The sequence below is a fragment of the Molossus molossus genome, unplaced genomic scaffold (assembly GCF_014108415.1).
Source record: "Molossus molossus isolate mMolMol1 unplaced genomic scaffold, mMolMol1.p scaffold_m16_p_23, whole genome shotgun sequence".
Classification (NCBI taxonomy): Eukaryota; Metazoa; Chordata; class Mammalia; order Chiroptera; family Molossidae; genus Molossus; species Molossus molossus.
Genome location: NW_023425359.1, coordinates 24,796,328 through 24,814,576, shown reverse-complemented (window position 1 = coordinate 24,814,576; position 18,249 = coordinate 24,796,328). Strand labels below are relative to the sequence as shown.

The 18,249-nt window shown below is 52.6% G+C and overlaps 1 protein-coding gene and 1 pseudogene across 1 annotated transcript; one reads left to right on the top strand and one right to left on the bottom strand.

Moving 5' to 3' along the window:
• Positions 1-319: 319 nt before the first annotated feature.
• Positions 320-3,220, top strand: ZNF281 (zinc finger protein 281). Its single transcript, XM_036277667.1, has one exon. It carries the CDS (start codon positions 320-322, stop codon positions 2,879-2,881), a length of 2,562 nt encoding a protein of 853 aa, XP_036133560.1. The 3' UTR covers positions 2,882-3,220.
• A 14,664-nt stretch (positions 3,221-17,884) lies between these two features.
• On the bottom strand, positions 17,885-18,007 carry LOC118640801 (annotated as a pseudogene).
• Between the last annotated feature and the right edge of the window lie 242 nt (positions 18,008-18,249).

The window sequence follows — 18,249 nt, the reverse complement described above, 5'->3', positions numbered from 1 at the left end:
CTCGGGCCGGGCCGGCCGCTCCCAGCAGACCCCGCGCCGCGCCTGCGCAGTGCGGGGGAGGCTTTTAATTCCATTGTGGAGAGGACGGCGTTATTTTTATTAACCGGAGGCGGCGGCGGCGGCGGCGGCGGCGCGGCGGCGGCGGCGGCGGGACCGTAAGTGCGGGCGGGGGCGGCGCGGGCGGGCGGGCCGGGAGGGCGCGGGCGGGGCGCGCGGCGCCGCGGGGCCGCGGGCGGGCGGGCGGCGGGGCTCGGGGTGCGCGGCCCGGCCCCACCGCCTCTCCGTCCTCCTCCCTCCGCAGCCAGGCCTCCCCCGGGGCATGAGAGTCGGCGGCGGGTTCCTGAGCGGCGGCGGCGGCGGCTCCGGCAGGCGGGCGGAGATGGAGCCCAGCTTCCCGCAGGGCCTGGTCATGTTCAACCACCGGCTGCCCCCGGTCGCCAGCTTCGCCCGGCCGGCCGGCCCGGCCGCCCCTCCCCCGCAGTGCGTGCTCGCCCCCCCCGCGGCCCCGGCCGAGCCGCCCCCGCCGCCGGCCCCGGACATGACTTTCAAGAAGGAGCCGGCGGCCTCGGGCGCGGCCTTCCCGGCGCCGCGCGCCTCCTGGGGCTTCCTGCAGCCGCTGGTGAGCATCAAGCAGGAGAAGCCGGCCGAGCCCGACGAGCCGCCGCAGCACCACCACTACGGCGGGCTGTTCGCGGGCGCCGAGGACCGCGCGGCCGGCCTGGGCGGCGAGGGGGGCGGCCACGGCGTCATCCAGGACCTCAGCGTCCTGCACCCGCCGCCGCCGGCCGCGCACCCGCGCGACGGCCTGCTCGGCGGCGAGGAGCCAAAGCAGGACCCGGCCGTCAAGAAGGCCAAGAGGCCAAAGCCAGAATCTCAGGGAATCAAAGCCAAGAGGAAGCCCGGCGCATCCTCCAAACCGCCTTTGGTGGGGGACGCCGAGGGCGCCGTCCTCTCCCCCAGCCAGAAACCTCACATCTGCGACCACTGCAGCGCGGCCTTCCGGAGCTCCTACCACCTGCGCAGACACGTCCTCATCCACACCGGGGAGAGGCCCTTCCAGTGCAGCCAGTGCAGCATGGGTTTCATCCAGAAGTACCTCCTGCAGCGGCACGAGAAGATCCACAGCCGAGAGAAGCCCTTCGGCTGCGACCAGTGCAGCATGAAGTTCATCCAGAAGTACCACATGGAGAGACACAAGAGGACGCACAGTGGAGAAAAGCCATACAAGTGTGACACTTGCCAGCAGTATTTTTCCAGGACCGATAGACTGCTGAAACACAGGCGCACCTGTGGTGAAGCCATGGCTAAGGGAGCCCCGAGTGCAGAACCGGGCTCAGCCAGCCACAGCAACATGGGGAACCTGGCCGTGCTGTCTCAGGGAAACAGCAGTTCTTCGCGGAGAAAATCCAAGTCGAAAAGCGTAGCCGTTGAAAATAAGGAACACAAGGCCGGCAAAGCCCACGAGTCGCCTCTTGCAAACAGTATAAGCATGCAGACGTACTCCGTGGAGATGCCCGCGATGTCTTCCAGCGGAGGCATAATTGGCAGCGGTATCGATGAACTTCAGAAAAGGGTGCCAAAACTGATCTTCAAGAAGGGAAGCAGGAAGAACACAGACAAAAGCTACCTTAACTTTGTGTCGCCGTTACCAGACATAGTTGGACAGAAGTCTTTGTCTGGGAAGCCAAGCAGCTCCCTCGGCATAGCATCGAATGCCAGTGCGGAGGCCATTGGTCTTCTCCAGAGCGCCGGTGGCAAACAGGGCCAGATGAACAGCAATTACGATGATGCCATGCAGTTTTCAAAGAAAAGAAGATACTTACCTACCGCCACCAGCAACAGTGCCTTCTCCATCAACGTGGGACACATGGTCTCCCAGCCGTCGGTCATCCAGGCTGCAGGGGTCAGTGTGCTGGACAGCGAGGCCCCACTGTCGCTGATCGACTCCTCAGCGCTGAACACGGAAATTAAGTCTTGTCACGACAAGTCCGGCATTCCCGACGAGGTCTTGCAGAGTATTTTGGATCAGTACTCCAACAAGTCGGAAAGCCAGAAAGAGGATCCTTTCAACATCACCGAGCCACGAGTGGATTTACACACCTCAGGAGAGCACTCAGAGTTGGTTCCAGAGGAGAACTTGAGCCCAGGCACCCAGACCCCTTCCAGCGACAAGGCGAGCATGTTGCAGGAATACTCCAAATACCTCCAGCAGGCTTTTGAAAAATCCACTAATGCAGGTTTTACTCTTGGACACGGTTTCCAGTTTGTCAGTTTGTCTTCACCTCTCCACAACCACACTTTATTCCCAGAAAAACAGATTTACACTACGTCTCCTTTGGAGTGTGGTTTCGGCCAATCTGTTACCTCAGTGTTGCCATCTTCATTGCCAAAGCCTCCTTTTGGGATGTTGTTCGGATCTCAGCCAGGTCTGTATCTGTCTGCTTTGGATGCCACCCATCAGCAGTTGACACCTTCCCAGGAGCTGGATGATCTGATAGATTCTCAGAAGAGTTTAGAGACTTCATCGGCCTTCCAGTCCTCATCTCAGAAACTGACTAGCCAGAAAGAACAACAGAAAAACCTAGAGTCCTCAGCCAGCTTTCAGATTCCATCTCAGGAGTTAGCCAGCCAGATAGATCCTCAGAAGGACATAGAGCCGAGAACAACGTACCAGATTGAGAACTTTGCACAAGCCTTTGGTTCTCAGTTTAAGTCGGGCAGCAGGGTGCCGATGACCTTTGTCAGTAACTCTAATGGGGAAGTGGACCATAGAGTCAGGACTTCCGTGTCAGATTTCTCAGGGTACACAGATATGATGTCTGATGTGAGTGAGCCATGTAGTACGAGAGTTAAGACACCCACCAGCCAGAGTTACAGGTAAGGTCCCACAGGTGACCAGGCTGGAGGTCTTCTAGTGTAACTTTGTGTTGTTTTGAGAACACTGCCATTGGAATGTTTGTACACGATCCTATTGAGAATAATGTAATGCCCTTTCAATGCAACTTTCATATTTAGTTTATTTTGTTAGCGTGATTTTAGCTCTGTTTCTATTATGATTTTTAATCAAAATCAATAGATTAAAAATAGTTTGACATTCAAAGTGACAATGTTTAGCAATCAAATTTACATGTATAGATTGTCAGGGAATAGCCCATACGTTTTAAATGCAAAAAAAAAACCCACAAAAACTCACAAAAAATCCTACAAAAAAAAAAAAAACCCACAAAAACATAGAAAAACTTTGTTGCTAGGATTAAGGTTATTCTAATTGCTTTACTCTCAGGAAAGTGTAATAACGCATGGGAATTCTGTACGTTATCACTGTAATGGACTATCCAACTTACAGATAGTATGGTATAAGTTTCATCATTTAAGTAAGGGATCGAAAACATTTCAAATTGCTCTGTCTGGGCTGATAAGAACGATTTACGTTTCATCATTTGAGTAAGGGATCGAAAACATTTCAAATTGCTGTCTCCATCTGGACTGATCCAGAATTCTGAGATGTTGGCTACCTGTATTCTGTTGCAGCTTCTAAATGTACTCTGAATTTCCAGACCACATTCATTCCAGCCTGCTAGAACAGATGTTCTTGGATCTTTGATCAAAGCCTGGAATGATAGCTTTAATATAAGAAGAAAAAAGCACCCTCTCCTTGCCCGACTGTAACAAGGCTGTTATTCCATTAAGAGTCAGCTGACGTCTGGCACAGTGTTGAAGCCCCAGTGAGGAGGGTTCCAGTGTTAGAGCCCAAGTTGGAATCACATAGTTCTTTGACATTTGGAGGGTGTGTTGTTATACACAGCCTAGAGACACTGTCCTCTTGTTCAAGTTATTATGTCACCCACAGTTCTGGGTGTTTTCTTTCTTTTTTTCTTTTTTTTTTTGGTTCTTAATCTACCCTCTTTCTAAGACTTCTGGGCCTGCCTTGTCTTGACAGTTTCACTTTTAAAATGAGTTACATTTCAGTAGGTAATTCATAATGCATTTTATATGCCTATGGCATCCAAATACTGAACAGTAAGATAAACATGCCACCCCCCACCTTTAAAGTATAAAACAAAGCTATATAGATTTTCATGTATAATAAAGTCCCACGTTCTCAGCTGTAGATATTAACAAGGTTGTAATTCCAACTGGTGACATAGCCAACGTGAGGGCAAGAGTGTGCCTGCCTTGAGTCATGACATCAGCGCCTCTTGGTGAAATCGCAGCCTTTCTTGGACATTTGAAAGGGCGCATTCGTCAGTATTGTACAGGGGTCTCGTGAAGTCATCAAAACTTGCTGTCAACCCTGGTTGCCCTTTGAAGCTGCTGGTGACAGTGCTCCGCTCTAAACCACTTTTTAGCAATTGTATTTTTTTCCTGATTATATTTTTTAATGTACTTTGGTGTTTATGCTGATGAGTTTTATGTACTTTTGGTGATGCTTCAGTCTCACGTACTCTTCTGACGTCAGGAAAGTACCACTGTTTGTTTGCAGTCTTATTGTGTAACCCGCCTGCCGCAGGCTTCCGTGTATAATAATTAATATTGTGCGAGTGTGAAACGCTTCTGTCATGAAAGCAGTGTTTGGAGATAAGAAATTATTAAAATGGTTACAAATGCTAGTTAATGTCCTTCCCCCACTTCCCTCCCTGAAGTGTGCTTTACCAGCCGAGGGTCACCTACTCGTCACTGCAGGATTCTTAGAAAACGTGTTTAATCCTCTTAAATACACTTGATTCTAAAGTCTGTATTTCTGATTTGGTTAAGTGCGGTTAAGTTCTGTTGGGTACAGAGTACAAGCTGTAATCAAAGGATGGAGAGGACCTTTACCACTGTATCTTAAGATGTATGATTTTTCTCCAGTGTTTTATTTTATACAGGTTTTGAATTTCTTTAACTTTTATTGTGTGTACTGAAAACTGCATATGTATTATTCTGATTGTTTGCTCTAGTTTACTACCAATAAAAGACCTGTTAATCACAAAGTCGAGCAAGGGGCGTCACTTCATACCCAGTCACATCTTTCAGGTTTTCCTATTAAGTAACATTTGATAAAACATTCCTATCCGTGGTGTAGCCTGCGGCTTAGGGACTGTGTTTGTGTTGTGTTTTTCTTTAAACTTAAGTATTTCATGTTTCTAGGTGTGTGTGAAAATTGGTTGACTATGTTCTTTTGTGTTGGAGGCGCACGATAGAAGTGCAACCTGTGAGTTGGGACACGTCTTACTGAAAGGGGTTGGCTGTCCTGCGCATCATTTTCGTGGGACTGTATGGAGGCTGTGTTTTAAATCGGATCCCAGTCTCTTGGTTCCAGGTACATCCTTTTGCCTCAAAAAGGTTGTGATAAAATGGTCTTGAGCATTTTTATTAGGAAAAACAGTATTGTTAAGTCATAATTTAACAATGTTTAAAAAGGTTGAAGGTACAGGTAGGAGAAGGGAAGAGCTGAGACATTCACATACTGAAGGTGCGGGAGGGGAATTTACAACGCAGGAAACACCTTAACATTTAAAGACGAGGGAGAAAAATTGCAGATGGCTATATAAAATCATGATAAAATCGTGCTTTGAAATTTAGTGTTGAATTAGGAGTAAAACTAGATGATACTGTTCTGGGGGAATGATCAGTTATATTGAGCAGAAATGCGGATTTCTCTGTAGAGTATGTATCTGCTCAGGGGCCCATGTGATTAGGAAAAGTGAATCCGTTTTTTCCTCTACTGAGGTTATTCACTACATGTCGTCATTTTGTTGACTGAGGGTGCTCAGCACAGCACCCCAGTTCTGCGCTGAGCCCTGTTCTCGTTCCCCGCAAAGGCCTCTGTTGTAGACTGCCCTCACGTCGGTCACTTTCACCCACACCCCTTCCTTGTGTGCGCTGTCTGTGTCTGGGTATGATCATGTGAACGCCAGGGTTTTTACTTTTCGGGTAAACATTCGGGTGTGGGGTGGGAACCTCTGTGTGTGTGCATCTGTTGGGCAGTGAATTCGGGGCGAGGACAGCCATAATCTCACGGTGCCCGGTCAGTAATTGGTGAAGGAATTCCGTAACCAGACAGGAGAAGGTGACAAAAAATCTTCACTTAAAAATCTAAAGAACCTGCAAACAGTGATCCCATGTTCCTGATTTAGTTTCTGCATCACACTGATCAGAGGAGAGGGCCTGGACTCTTCTTGGTCCTGGGTCTGGCGCTTGGTGGTTACTTGCCGCTTGTCGCCTTGACACCTGAACTGGGGAAGTCTGAGTGACGGCCGCTTGCGGACGGGACACGGTCCTTAGCTCCTGAGTTCATAGGTTCTTGTTAGACGGAGGAACTGCCCTCAAACAATTCCTTCTGCGCTGCAAAGTGACCCTTTCAGAGGGCGCTGCACCTGAGACTCATTTTCCTGGCCTTGCGGTCCTGTGACACGTAAGGGCAGGTTTTGTGTCGAAGATCCTTTTGGGTGCTGTGACGTGTGCACACAGCACGGCGTGCGAGGCTGTCGGTCAGCGCCCGCAGATGCGTGTTTCGGGGCCTCCTGTGTTTGCCAACCTGCTTCTTCCCTCTGGGAGGAGAGAGGGTTCCTGATTTTGAGAGAAAAATATGGGTTCCACTTACTGTATTTCTCATTGTCCTTAATGGATTTGTTAAAATGAACAATGGCGTGAAGACGGCATCTGGGAATGCTGTGTCCCGTCCTTGATCAAAAATCTAAGAAGACATCCCCTGCATGATGATGGTTTCAGAGGAGACCGTCACCATGAAGAGGGCGTACACCTGCAAAGTCATGTCTGCCGTCTCTGCCCCCTTGCTCTTTAAAAACGTATGTGCTACACGTGCGTGTGAGCAGGCCTGATGTGACCACCTTGAGCAGATGCTGTTAAGTTCTTGGTGACACTGGGCTCCCTCTGGGGAAGAGCTGCAGGACTCGGTCCTTGACCAGACCCTCACATGAGGGGAAGTACGTTTGCACTTGAGAATTTACAAGTCAAACTGGATGCACACGACCCCTCCCCCTAAAAACTTCTGAACCGATGCCCCCGGTTAAGGGACCTTGCCTTAGAAAGCTGTCTAAATACTGAGATTGTGTTGTACAAATAAGTTAGGGAGTCACTCCCCAAACTAAAATAGCATCAAATATGAAGGGTCCCCAGCCCCTAGGGAATACATCAGGCTACAGAGAGCTTCTTCACCAGCCGTCAGATCACGAGGGGGAGAGAATCCATGATTCTTCCCGGTTTCTACAGTCGGAACCACGGGGTGACCTGACAGGAGCTCTGTGCCCCCCCAGAAGTGTGTTCACCCCGTGTGGTTCCTCCACTGTGCAGAGGTGGCTTCCCGTGTGGCACTGGCAGCGGGCAGCCCCAGCTCACCTGGAAGGAGCCCGCGGAGCCCCAGCGCCGCTGCTCGTGCAGACTGTCCGTGGAGCCTGGCGCGGCCAGCGAGGCCGAGTCCCTGCGGGCCAGCCTGGTGCGCAGCCCCCGTGGGGCTTGGGCTGGGGTCTCTTGGGAAATGCAGATAAAAAGCTGGAGAAAAGCAGACGATTTGGACCTTGTCCTCCAAAGGGGAATGTGTTCCCCATTGTGCAGGGAGTGGAGGGGCAGCGGGCAGAACCTGCGTGTCCAGTGGGGTGAGGACAAAAAGTGGAGTAGAAGAGAAGAGGTTTTGAGGGAAAACGGGGCCCATAAATCCACTGCAGTAGCCATGGGGTTCCTGAGAATTCCTGGCGCTGGGAGGGCGGGGAGACCCGCCCAGGGCTCCTCTGGTAGCCTTCCTCCGGTCCGCCTTGTCGGGGACTTTGGTTTGGTATGAGCCTCAGTACCATTGTGGACCAATTAATAAATAACTGCACAAACAGCCGTGGTGAACTTCTGTTTACATTCCCAATCCAGGGAAAGGGCCTAATCTTCATGTTTATATATTAAATCTCTTCCTTAGTAACTCATAAAACCGCGCAGCTGCCCGCGGTCGGTGAGCATTTTAAATAACTTTCCTTACCAGCACTGTCGCAGTCAGGACGACTGTCACATGTGATCGAGGGAACACGTACAGGGTTGGGAACTGGACAGACGCTCTGAATCCCCATCCCCACCCACCAGGAAAAAGAAGTGGACAAGCCCAGTGTGTAAAGGCACGTTGGGTGACAACCGAAGTGAAGTGAGCGGCTCTAAAACGTTGGAAACTCCCTAATTTTTGTTAAATAATGTTTTTTTCAAGTTTTGCTTTGGAAAGTGTTGTTTAACTTGACCTTGTGACTAGCCCTTTGTTCGTCCGGCTGTCAATAGGCTGGTTTTGTAAGCATCATCTGTTGGAGAGTGGGCGCTGTGGTGTGCGCTACAGTTCTGATCTTGAGTTCTGGGATAAGTGCAGCTTTTTAAGTCGGGGAGTGCCATTTTTAGGTTTTTAAAGAGTGGATGACAAGATTAGCAATAGGACTGTTCTGTGTCGGGCTGCCCATGAACTGGTCTCTTCCCACAAGGGAGCCACGTGCAGCGGTTTACAGGGAGTGCCTTCTGTTTGCAGGGCAGTGAGGACCAAGTGGGCAGCCTGGTGGGTCTCCGCGACCTTGGTCAGTTCAGTGGTGGAGCAGACGTCTTCCCTGAGGCTGCAGCTTCTTACTGAGTGGCCCAAACAACAGACATACTTAGTAGAGATTAGAAAGCAGACCGAGGTGAGACTTGGAATTTTCCTCTTGCCAAGGGATAAGGGGAAGGAATTGGAAATCATCACACAGTGTCTGCATGTGGTACACCCGGTTGGTAGAGTTCACTGGTCTGTAAGCGCAGCGCCAACACGGAGCCAGGCTCCCGGCGCGAAGGTGTGAGGACGATGTAAGAATTCCTCCCGTGCTGTTTCCCACTCTCGTTAGACGTGCCTTCCCGTGGACATCCTGAAACCGCTGACTTTAGGCTTCTGTTGTTTGTAAGTTGCTGTGGAATTTTATCCGCTGCCATCAGGAGACGGTTCTGCAGAAGTCCCGGCGCTCACATTTTTCTTTTTCATCAAGTTCCCTAAGATAGAGATGTTTTCATACTCAGTCACATGTGGAGTAGCTGGGTGTGTGTGTGTATTTAAATGTTGTGTTTTTTTTTTTTTTATGAGCATTTATGTCCATAATTTAGCTGATCTCTTAAAGGTTTAGTTGAGAAAATTTGCAAGAGTAAGCTGAAAAACATTACACTCTCAACTTTTTATTTATTTATTTTATTTTATTTTATTTTTGTAAAGAAGGTGTCCAACCAACTTTTTATTTATTTACTTATTTTTGGTACGTGCCCTTAGTGGGAACCGAACCTGGGACTCTGGTCTGCAGGCCGACGCTCCAACCGCTGAGCCAGACCGGCCAGAGCTACACTCTCAACTTTTTAAATTGCCTCCTATTTTAGTAAGGAAAAAAATAGGTTATGACTAGACTTCATCCACATGGTGTGTTCAGGATTTATTTGAGTTTAAAAACCCTATGAATGCTGAACACAGTGTGGAAAACAAAGTTCTGCAGGGTTGTGACAGACAGGTCTGTCTCAAAGGGAAGGAAGACCGAGTTGGGAAAGAGCGAGGAGGGGTGTCGGCAGGGCCTCGCGCTCACCCTGCGACAGGTCCTGTTGGCCGCGGCCACGGGCATGGGGCTCAAAGCCGAGAGCTTTGAATTGGAGACTTGGGTGATGGTAACATGGTGAGCCTTAGGGGCTCCCTGTGGGCTCCTGCTGGTGAGTCCCAGGGATGTGTTAGGAAGGCAAAGTGAGAACCAGATTTGGGGAGACTTCTTGAGAAGACTGGCAGAGTGACTAGAAAATGACAGTTTTTCTCATTTGGGTCACACTCTGACTTTATTAAACCTCAACATGATATTTGGCAAGGAGAGAACGGAATACTAATGAACGAGACAAGGGTAGTTTTGCTGACAGTGTTGGTGCCTATGACCTATAAAAAGGAGAAACAATAATATTTAGAAAAGATGGGCGAGAAAGCAGCACTTTCATGTAGTGTATTTCTAATAAGAACATTTACGTTTTCCCTCTGGAAGCTGTTGAGAGTTTGAACTAGTATAACTCATTGTGGGTGAACATCTTAGTTTGGGAAAAACAGTAATATCACAAGTAATTAAGGCGAAAACATTTCATTCTTAGCTGAATATCAAGTCCCAAACAAAGAATTATAGTGGAAAACTTTTTTTTTGCTTTTAAATACAGTCAGTTCATCCACGTATGTAATTGAAATCTTACACCACCTGCACGTAAATCCTATAGGCCAGATGTGTAATCACGAAGTCCTCCCAAGGCTTCCCATGGCAACGGCTGATGGAGACCGCTCTCTGACTCCCAGCCCAGATAACACCGCCTCACAGCTCAGTGAGCAGCGGCCCCCGCTCGTCCTCGCCAGCCGATGAGCCCCGTCTGGAGCGCGCTCTCCCGCAGAACGGACTGTCTGTTAGATGTTCCGCACGGAAACATCAGTGGGCATTTTGGCAGCTGAATGTGAGAGCAGAAATTCCAAGTATTTGTAGAACCGCCTCTCCTAATCCAGCAAGTGATCTTGTCTAGAAGCCTCATACGAACAATTATTCAGATGATCAGATTTATTCTCGCCACCCTCCCACCCCATGTACTTGCTTTGTACTGAAATATTCAGAACACAAATGACCGGGGCTGAATATATAAAGAAGAATTATATTTTCAGATGAAATACTAGCCAGAGCAGATGGCGGGGACATGGCCCAGCGATAAATAAGATGAATGTGTTTGGAGCCGTTAAGATCGTGGCGAGACAGGGAGAAGTTTGGCCAGCAAACCACAGCCTGAACCTGCCTTGACTTGGGTTCTGAAAAGGCTTGTTTCTGATAAACAGGCCTGGAGAGGGAGCGTCACAGAACAGAGACCCTTTGGGGGATCTTTGCTCCTGGGAGCTGTCAGGTCCTCTCCTGGAAGTCACGTCAGTCTTCAGGAGGGCGGCTTTAATGTCAACAGCAACCACCGTTTGGGGGTCTCATAAAAATGCAAGTCCAAGAACTAATTTTGAAGGAAACGGAACATTTTCACCTAATAATATTATAGCACGCCTCTAGGAATGTCTGTTGAAAGGAAACTTAAATGAACATTGAGTATTCGCACCGAGAGCCAGTGAGATGAAGTGAAGACTGTTAAAGTGAGCACCACAGTGCGTCTGAGTGGAACAGAAGGGATCACAGAGGGAGCCTGCGCGGCGGGAGTGGCCGTCCTGGCTGTTGGTGGTTCCTACCCCTCGGTTCTGTGAAACCGTGGGGTTAGCCAAAACCTTTCACCGTATCCACTCAGAGATGCCCTGCGTCGCAGTCATACTACAGCATCCCTTGATGTGGATTAGGAAGAGAGAACAGACGTGTTGATCAGGTCATAGTTGCACGCTGCTGATGGGATCGAGAGTTGCTCTTTGTGATAGAAGTGAATGGAGCCCTTCAGCAGGGACCCCCGTAGGTGAGCGTGATTTCTAGGTGGGAAGTGGCGATGCCCAGGGCCCGTTCATTCTGGTTCCAACCGGTTCATTGTCCCAGGGGAAACGAGGGAGCTGCCTCGTCTGGAACGTGGACGGGGCTCCTTGCTCCTTTAGTGACTTTCCGCCTCGCGGTTTTCAGTGGCTGGGTCTGCTGGCAGCCGAGTTCGACGTGTTGCCTCCCTGTTAGGTAACCTGGAAGCAGGTGATTGTGGGAAAGGAAGCTGGTCTAATCTGTTACGACACCGGATGCACTAGTCATACAGCTCTGGTGATCAGAAAATAAGCTAGAGATATATACACACACATATATATATTATTTTAATGTTTAAAAATTTTTTTTATTCATTGATTTTAGAGAGAGAGGAAGGGATAGAGAGAGAGAAACATCGATGGGAGAGAGCATTGATTGGCCGCCTCCTGCACGCCCCCCACTGGGGATCGGGCCCACAGCCTGGGCATGTGTCCTGACTGGGAATTGAACCAGCAACCTCTCGGTGCAGGGGCGACACTCAGCCACTGAGCCACACCTGCTGGACGAAAGATATTCTTTAAGATATTAATCATGTCAGTATATTAACTTCCCGAAGAAGACCACAATGTGCAGAGATGATCGTTGCTTTATGAAAAAGCCACCACAAAATAGAAGCGATTCTTCAGCCTTGGGGTTTGCAGAGCGTTCTTTCCATAAAGTGCTCCCTGCCCCCAGCAGCCTCAGAGGCAGAGAAATGTGGCCTGTACGTTCTCATTGTCCGCCTGCGGCCTGCAGCCCCGCGTCGTCTGGGGCAGCTGTGTGTCCCACCCCAGTGGGCCAGCCACGTGGCCCCCGGGAGCCCGCAGGACCTCGGCCCCGGCTGGCTCACACCTGCGTTCAGCAGACCCCCGGTGCCTGACGTGGGGAGCACTGTCCTCACTCCGCGCCCCTGGGCCTCCTGCCTCGGCGGCCAGGGCGCCCGATTCCCAGTTCTTCACTCAAGCTTCGCCCGTGTAGTTTTGTCTTTGTTTTTTTTTCTCACTTTCTATAGTTACTGAGATGTCATTGCAGGCGACACTGTATTAGCTTGTGGTGCACACCATCGAGAGCTGACGCGCAGGGTGGGCAGAAGGAAGTTAGCAGTTCGTCCGGAGAAGACATTTAGTTGACACGCAGTGATACAAGGGTAAGCTCTGTGTTTTACGTGCTCAGACTGCCCTCGGCCCACTCTGTGGGTGTGTCTCCTAAGGCCGCACCGCTGGTGCACTCGGCGAGCCCCTCCGTGGCCTGAATCTGGGGCTGGCTTGGTGGGGAGGTCCCTGCCGCTCTGCCTTTCCTCAGGTCTCGTGGCCGCGTGGGAAGGTCACACGTGCAGCTTTGTCATTTAAGACGGTCCTGAACCTGCAGGTCCTCGTCTGTGCTGGGCCGGGCGCCCCCCTGCGTTCAGAGGTGTTGGCAGGGTCTGTGGGTCAGTGCCCACCTGTCCAGGCAGAGAGCACGGGTGCTATCCTGGGGTGCTGTTGGGGGGGCACCAGAGTGGTGGGGGCAGGCCGGAGAGTGAAGGAGGCCTGACGTGGGGTGGTGAGTGTGCGCACACACACACACACTGTCGCCCACACAGTCACACACACACTGTCGCCCACACAGCCACACACACACTGTCGCCCACACAGTCACACACGCTGTCGCACACACAGTCACACACACACTGTCGCCCACACAGTCACACACACACTGTCGCACACACAGTCACACACGCTGTCGCCCACACAGTCACACACGCTGTCGCACACTGAGTAAGTGCAAAACACTGTCTGTCATTGCGCTCGCATGGGATGCAGCTCATGTGTTTTCATTTTTAAGGATTTAACTTCACTAGTGCACTTAGTGATTTTTAGCAAAAAAAGTTTTAAAAGATGCCTGATGAGATCGATGACATCACAGTTCCACGTAACACACATGCTTCGTGGTCAGGTCTCACAGCCGAACACGCTGACTCGCACGCAGTCTCCCGTGGCTTCGATGCGTGGACTTTGGAGAGGTGCTGTGCAGTGTCCACTCAAGTAGAAACGTATGAGGCTGTCAGCAGTCCTGTGCGGGTGTGGGGCGCGGGGCGCGGGGCCCGGGGCAGGGCTCTGGCGTCGGTCCGGAGCAGAGACCTGGCCAGTGTGCAGGGATCCGGTCCTTTCTAGGCGACACTGTTCGTCACGTGCGAAGGACAGCAGACTGGGTGTTTGGTGGAGACCTAACGTCTCGATTGCACGTTAACTCCAGAGCGTGCTGTCACTCAGTGTGGCGTTGATGGGGCCAAGCACCCCACTGCGGCCCAGGCCAGAGTCAGACGTGGTCCTGCCTGCGGAGCCTCCAGTTTGGTGCCAAGAAGGGCCAGCGGAGGGTCGATGAGAGGAGGGGGGGTGCAGTGGGTGGGTAGCTGGGAGTTGACCCCGTGACCCAGTTCAGGTGGGAGATGAGCAGGCCTGAGGCCTCCGCGTGAGCCTCGGGGACCACCCCTGGGGGGGAGGCACCCCTGAAGGGCAGGACGGCACGGGAAAGGCAGGCGGGCTGCAGGAGGGGGATCCCTGCTGCAGGGACGGGGTGGGGAAGGGGAGAGGGACAGGGTGGGGGACAGGACAGGGACGGGGATAGAGATGGGCAGGGACAGGGATGGGACTGGGCAGGGAAGGGGCAGGGATGGGGACAGGGACAGGGAAGGGACAGGAGCAGCCCTCGGGGAGAACTCAGCTTCGGTGGAATCGGTGAGGGAGCCGGAGGGGAGCTTGTGGAGAGCGGAGTGTGTTGGTGGACAGGGCTGGCCCTGCGGGGCCGGTGCGGCCGTGAGGGACGAGGTCGCGGCGTGGGCAGAAGGCAGCTGGAGGTGGAGTGTAGCGCAGGGGGCAGAGCCAAGCTGTTCTCGCAGGTCTCGGGGGTGCTCAGGAAGAGGGCCGGGCTGCTTTACCAGGGGCCTGGTGGTAGAGGTGTCAGCCACGAGGGAGGGTGGACAGGGACAGCCGGTGTCACCCGGGGAGGGAGCGGAGAGGCATGTGGGGTGACTAGCACCCGGGATTTGTCACGGCTGAGGCCTCAGCATCGCCCGCCCTCCTTTCCGGTGCTGCCCGGCAGCCACCAGTTAGTTACCAAGGACACATACGCGCCCGGAGGCTGGTGCTGGGTGGGGGCTCTGTCCTGCGTCGGCGAGGGCTCTGGGGCTGAGAGAAGTGTCCAGCTTGCCTCGCTTCTAGAGAGCCCTTTTGTCAGAAACCGTGTGGAGACCTCAGCGTGCCATCTGGGAAGGCCCGATGCCGAACGCCGTCCGTGCTCGGGAGGACGGACACGTTGGACGGGCGGCGGCGTCCTGCAGGCGATGCCCTTCTCTTCCTGTGCACCGGTTTCCATTGGTGTCGCTGTGCCGTCCGCAGGGAGACCCCCCGCTCCGTCGGCCTCGCTGTGGAGACCTCAGTGTGCCATCTGGGAAGCCCGATGCTGAACGCCGTCCGTGCTCGGGAGGACGGACGCGCTGGACGGGCGGTGGCGTCCTGCAGGCGATGCCCTTCTCTCCTGTGCACCGGTTTCCACTAGTGTCGCTGTGCCGTCCGCAGGGAGACCCCCCGCTCCGTCGGCCCTCGCTGTGCCTGCCTGGGGAACGACTGCTGACCCGGGAGCCAGGGAAGCGGCCGAGAAGAGCCCTGCTGCTTTGTCCATTTTTGGCCTCGGACAGCCATGATGACACCATGAACATGTGTACCGAGTCCAGAGAGAGTGTGTGTCCGTCGGGGTGGTCCGTGAACCGCGGGGTAAGATCCGTGCGACCTTTGATCCCCAAGGTCACTCAGAGTAGCCAGAGCTGTAGACAGACACGCCCAGGAACCCGCCCAGGTTGGGAAACCCGTCCAGGAGGCCAGGGGATGCAAAGGAAGCACAGCCACAGCCCAGTGCAGGTGACCAGCTCAGGTCCCGCTGTGTACTTCCGGCTGAGGTCAGTGTCCCTGCTGGGTAAACTCTTCCCCTGAGCACCCACTGAGCCACACCAGCAGGGGAAAAGGAATCTTTAAATTTCGTAGGTAGCAAATATACTCACTTTGGGCAGAGTCTCTTTCCTGGTTTGTAAGGCAGGTGTGTGTGCCTCTGATTTCACATCAAAGTGTGCGTCTGTGCTCAGGAGCTCTGTTCCTCTGCCCACCCGCTCGTCCACCTGCCCACCCGCCCACCCACTCACCCACCCACTCACCCACCCACTCACTTATTCAGTTACTCACTTAGTCAGTCACTCACTCACTCACAGACTGGGGGACTGCCTGGCCGGGACCCAGCACAGCGACCGGATAAGCAGCCGTCTCTGCTCTCGCAGCTCCAGTCTGACGACGACTGCCCTCCTCCTCCTCCTCCTGCCCCCAGACTGCTCGGGCGCTGCCATCGGAACACCCCGTTTGGAGGGCGATTCTGACTGTCGCAAAGGGATCTGTTGTGTTCTGCTGTTCGCAACACTTCCACGCTGTCCCTGGCAGCGGTTTTTATTCTCTGGGATGTGGGCGATTGAACTTTTATTAAGGTAATTCCGGCGCGTCCGACACTCCACTCTTCGGCCATTGCTGTGCTTCTCTTTGTGTAGAGGGTTCAGCCACTGGTCCCTGACTGATCGCGCAGTCACGGTGCCGCAGGAGTGAGGCCCCGCTCCGAGCACCGCGACATAAATCATTTCCACATTCTTGCTTAAGTGGCCATTTTAGTGGCGAGAAGCACATTTTCCGTCGGAAGCCAGCCAGTGTCTCCTTGACCCGAGGTCTCGGCGGTGTCTGCGCAGCACAGGTGGGGAGGCCCAGCGAGAGCTCGGCAGAGAAAACAGATCTTGCGGAATTAGATTTTTTTTCCCTCTGAAGAATTATTCACCGAAGCACCCATCTGAAACAGTGTGATTCACACATATCAACGATGAAAATGGGCTCCGTTTTCATTTTCTGTTATTTACCGACGGACCAAAGCGGCTGTGCCCGAGTTCACGGAGCGACGCTGGGGGCTGGCTGTGTCCTCCTGGGCACGTTTCTGAGTCCTTGTGGCCCTCCTGTCGCAAGACAGCGAAGCAGATCTCTAGAATTCAGTAGGCTTTTTTTCCCCTCTCTTTGATGACAAACAAAAGCTGTTTCCTTTCGTGTGTAAACATTAATGACCGAGATGTGTGTGACCAAGAGCCCGTGCAGTCCGAGCCAGGGCTCACTTCCTGCAGCTTGGAGGATGGTGACATTGGTAGGGGGCTGCCCCCTCCCCTTCTTCTTCCTGGGAGAGCTCTAGGTGTGTCCAGGGGTGAGCTGCTCCCCAGGTGCCCTGGGTGCAGACCTGTGTCTGCAAGACAGACATTCAGACAGAGGCCTCCCAGCTGTGCACTTGCCTACCTTTGGGTCCAGGATCCAAAGTCCAGTCCAGAAAGGGCTCCGTGCCTTCCTGAGCCGGAGTGGCCACAGGGGTGGACCTGGAGGTTTTCACAAACCTGTCCTCTCTGCAAGTGGCTTCTTCAGGCGTCTTCCCGGGTGGAGCTGAGGCCTGTGACATCGGACCGTGGCCTGGGCTCGGGAGGACCTGGCTGACTTTGGAGAGGTCAGAGGGGTCGAGGCAGAGCTGCTGAGAACATTCTGCCGACTGTCAAATATTGGGCGAGACCCTGACCCCAGTTTTTTTTTTTTATCCTCACTGGAGGGCATTTTTCCATTTTTGTTCAGATAGAGAAAAAGGGAGGGAGGGAGGGAGAGAGGGAGAGAGAGAGAGAGAGAGAGAGAGAGAGAGAGAGAAACATCGACATGAAAGGGACACATCGAGTGGCTGCCACCTGCACAACCCCAACCGGGGTCGAGGACAAACTGCAACCGAGGTCCGTGCCCTTAGCGGAAACCGAACCCGGGTCTCTCTGGACCTCGGGCCGACGCTCCAACCGCTGAGCCAAGCCGGCCAGGACCTGTCCCCAGTTTTTAAAGGACAGATGTTTGAAACGAGCTGTTGATATTTTAAAAAGTATTTATCTGCTGATTTATTTACATGGAGCAGAGTGCGAAGCACTGTACATAACCTTTTTTTCCTTTTACAAGTTATCAAAACAGCAGCTTAACGTTACAGAAAGTTGAAGGGAAAAAAAGGAAAAACTGACCTATGATCTCGCCTTCCGTTTTTCTTATGTGAAAATATCTGTGGGTGTGGTTGCAGTCCCAATGCAGATATGATGGGTATTCTGACTTCTAAGTAACAGTGTCCTCAGCCCTTTTTTCACCCCGTGACAGTTGTGTTTCACTTTTCATGGCTGTGTAATATTCCACCAGGAAGGTGTACCATAATTGACATTTTCCCAACTATTGGGCATTTAGGTTGGTTCAGATTTGGTGATGAGATCTTTGGGGCTGGGGGTGGTCATTTCTTAAGATCAGTCTCCAGGAATGAAATTACTGTGTCAAAATGAACTGAGATTTTTGTGACTCTTGTTTTTTTCTCCTTTTCCCCCATGTCTCCCCACTCAGAGCATAGAGCAGGCACAGGGCCGTGCTGGGGTGCCTCTGGGGCAGGTTCCCTTCGGCCTCTTTCTGCATAGTGAGAACACAGCCTGTTTTAAGCACCAGGAGGCCGACGTCTGTGGCTCTGGACACGTGTGGTTAAGTTGCTTTACAAAAAGTTTTGGCCTTTTTGTTTGAAAGAGGAGTCACAAGCAGTGAGCGCTGCTGGCATTTTCGGACGGTTACGCGTTACTCCGTCTGAGGCAGAGCTCGGTCCTGCGCACTCTGAGCGCCCCGAACCGCTGTCATTGTGCGGAGCTGACTTGCGTCTGGCTGCGGGGCGCTCCAGGTGCCAGCGCCCGCGGCCCTGCTGA

Coding starts and splice junctions, on each gene's coding strand:
- ZNF281 (XM_036277667.1), top strand. CDS start 320: ATGAGAGTCGGCGGCGGGTTCCTGAGCGGCGGCGGCGGCGGCTCCGGC.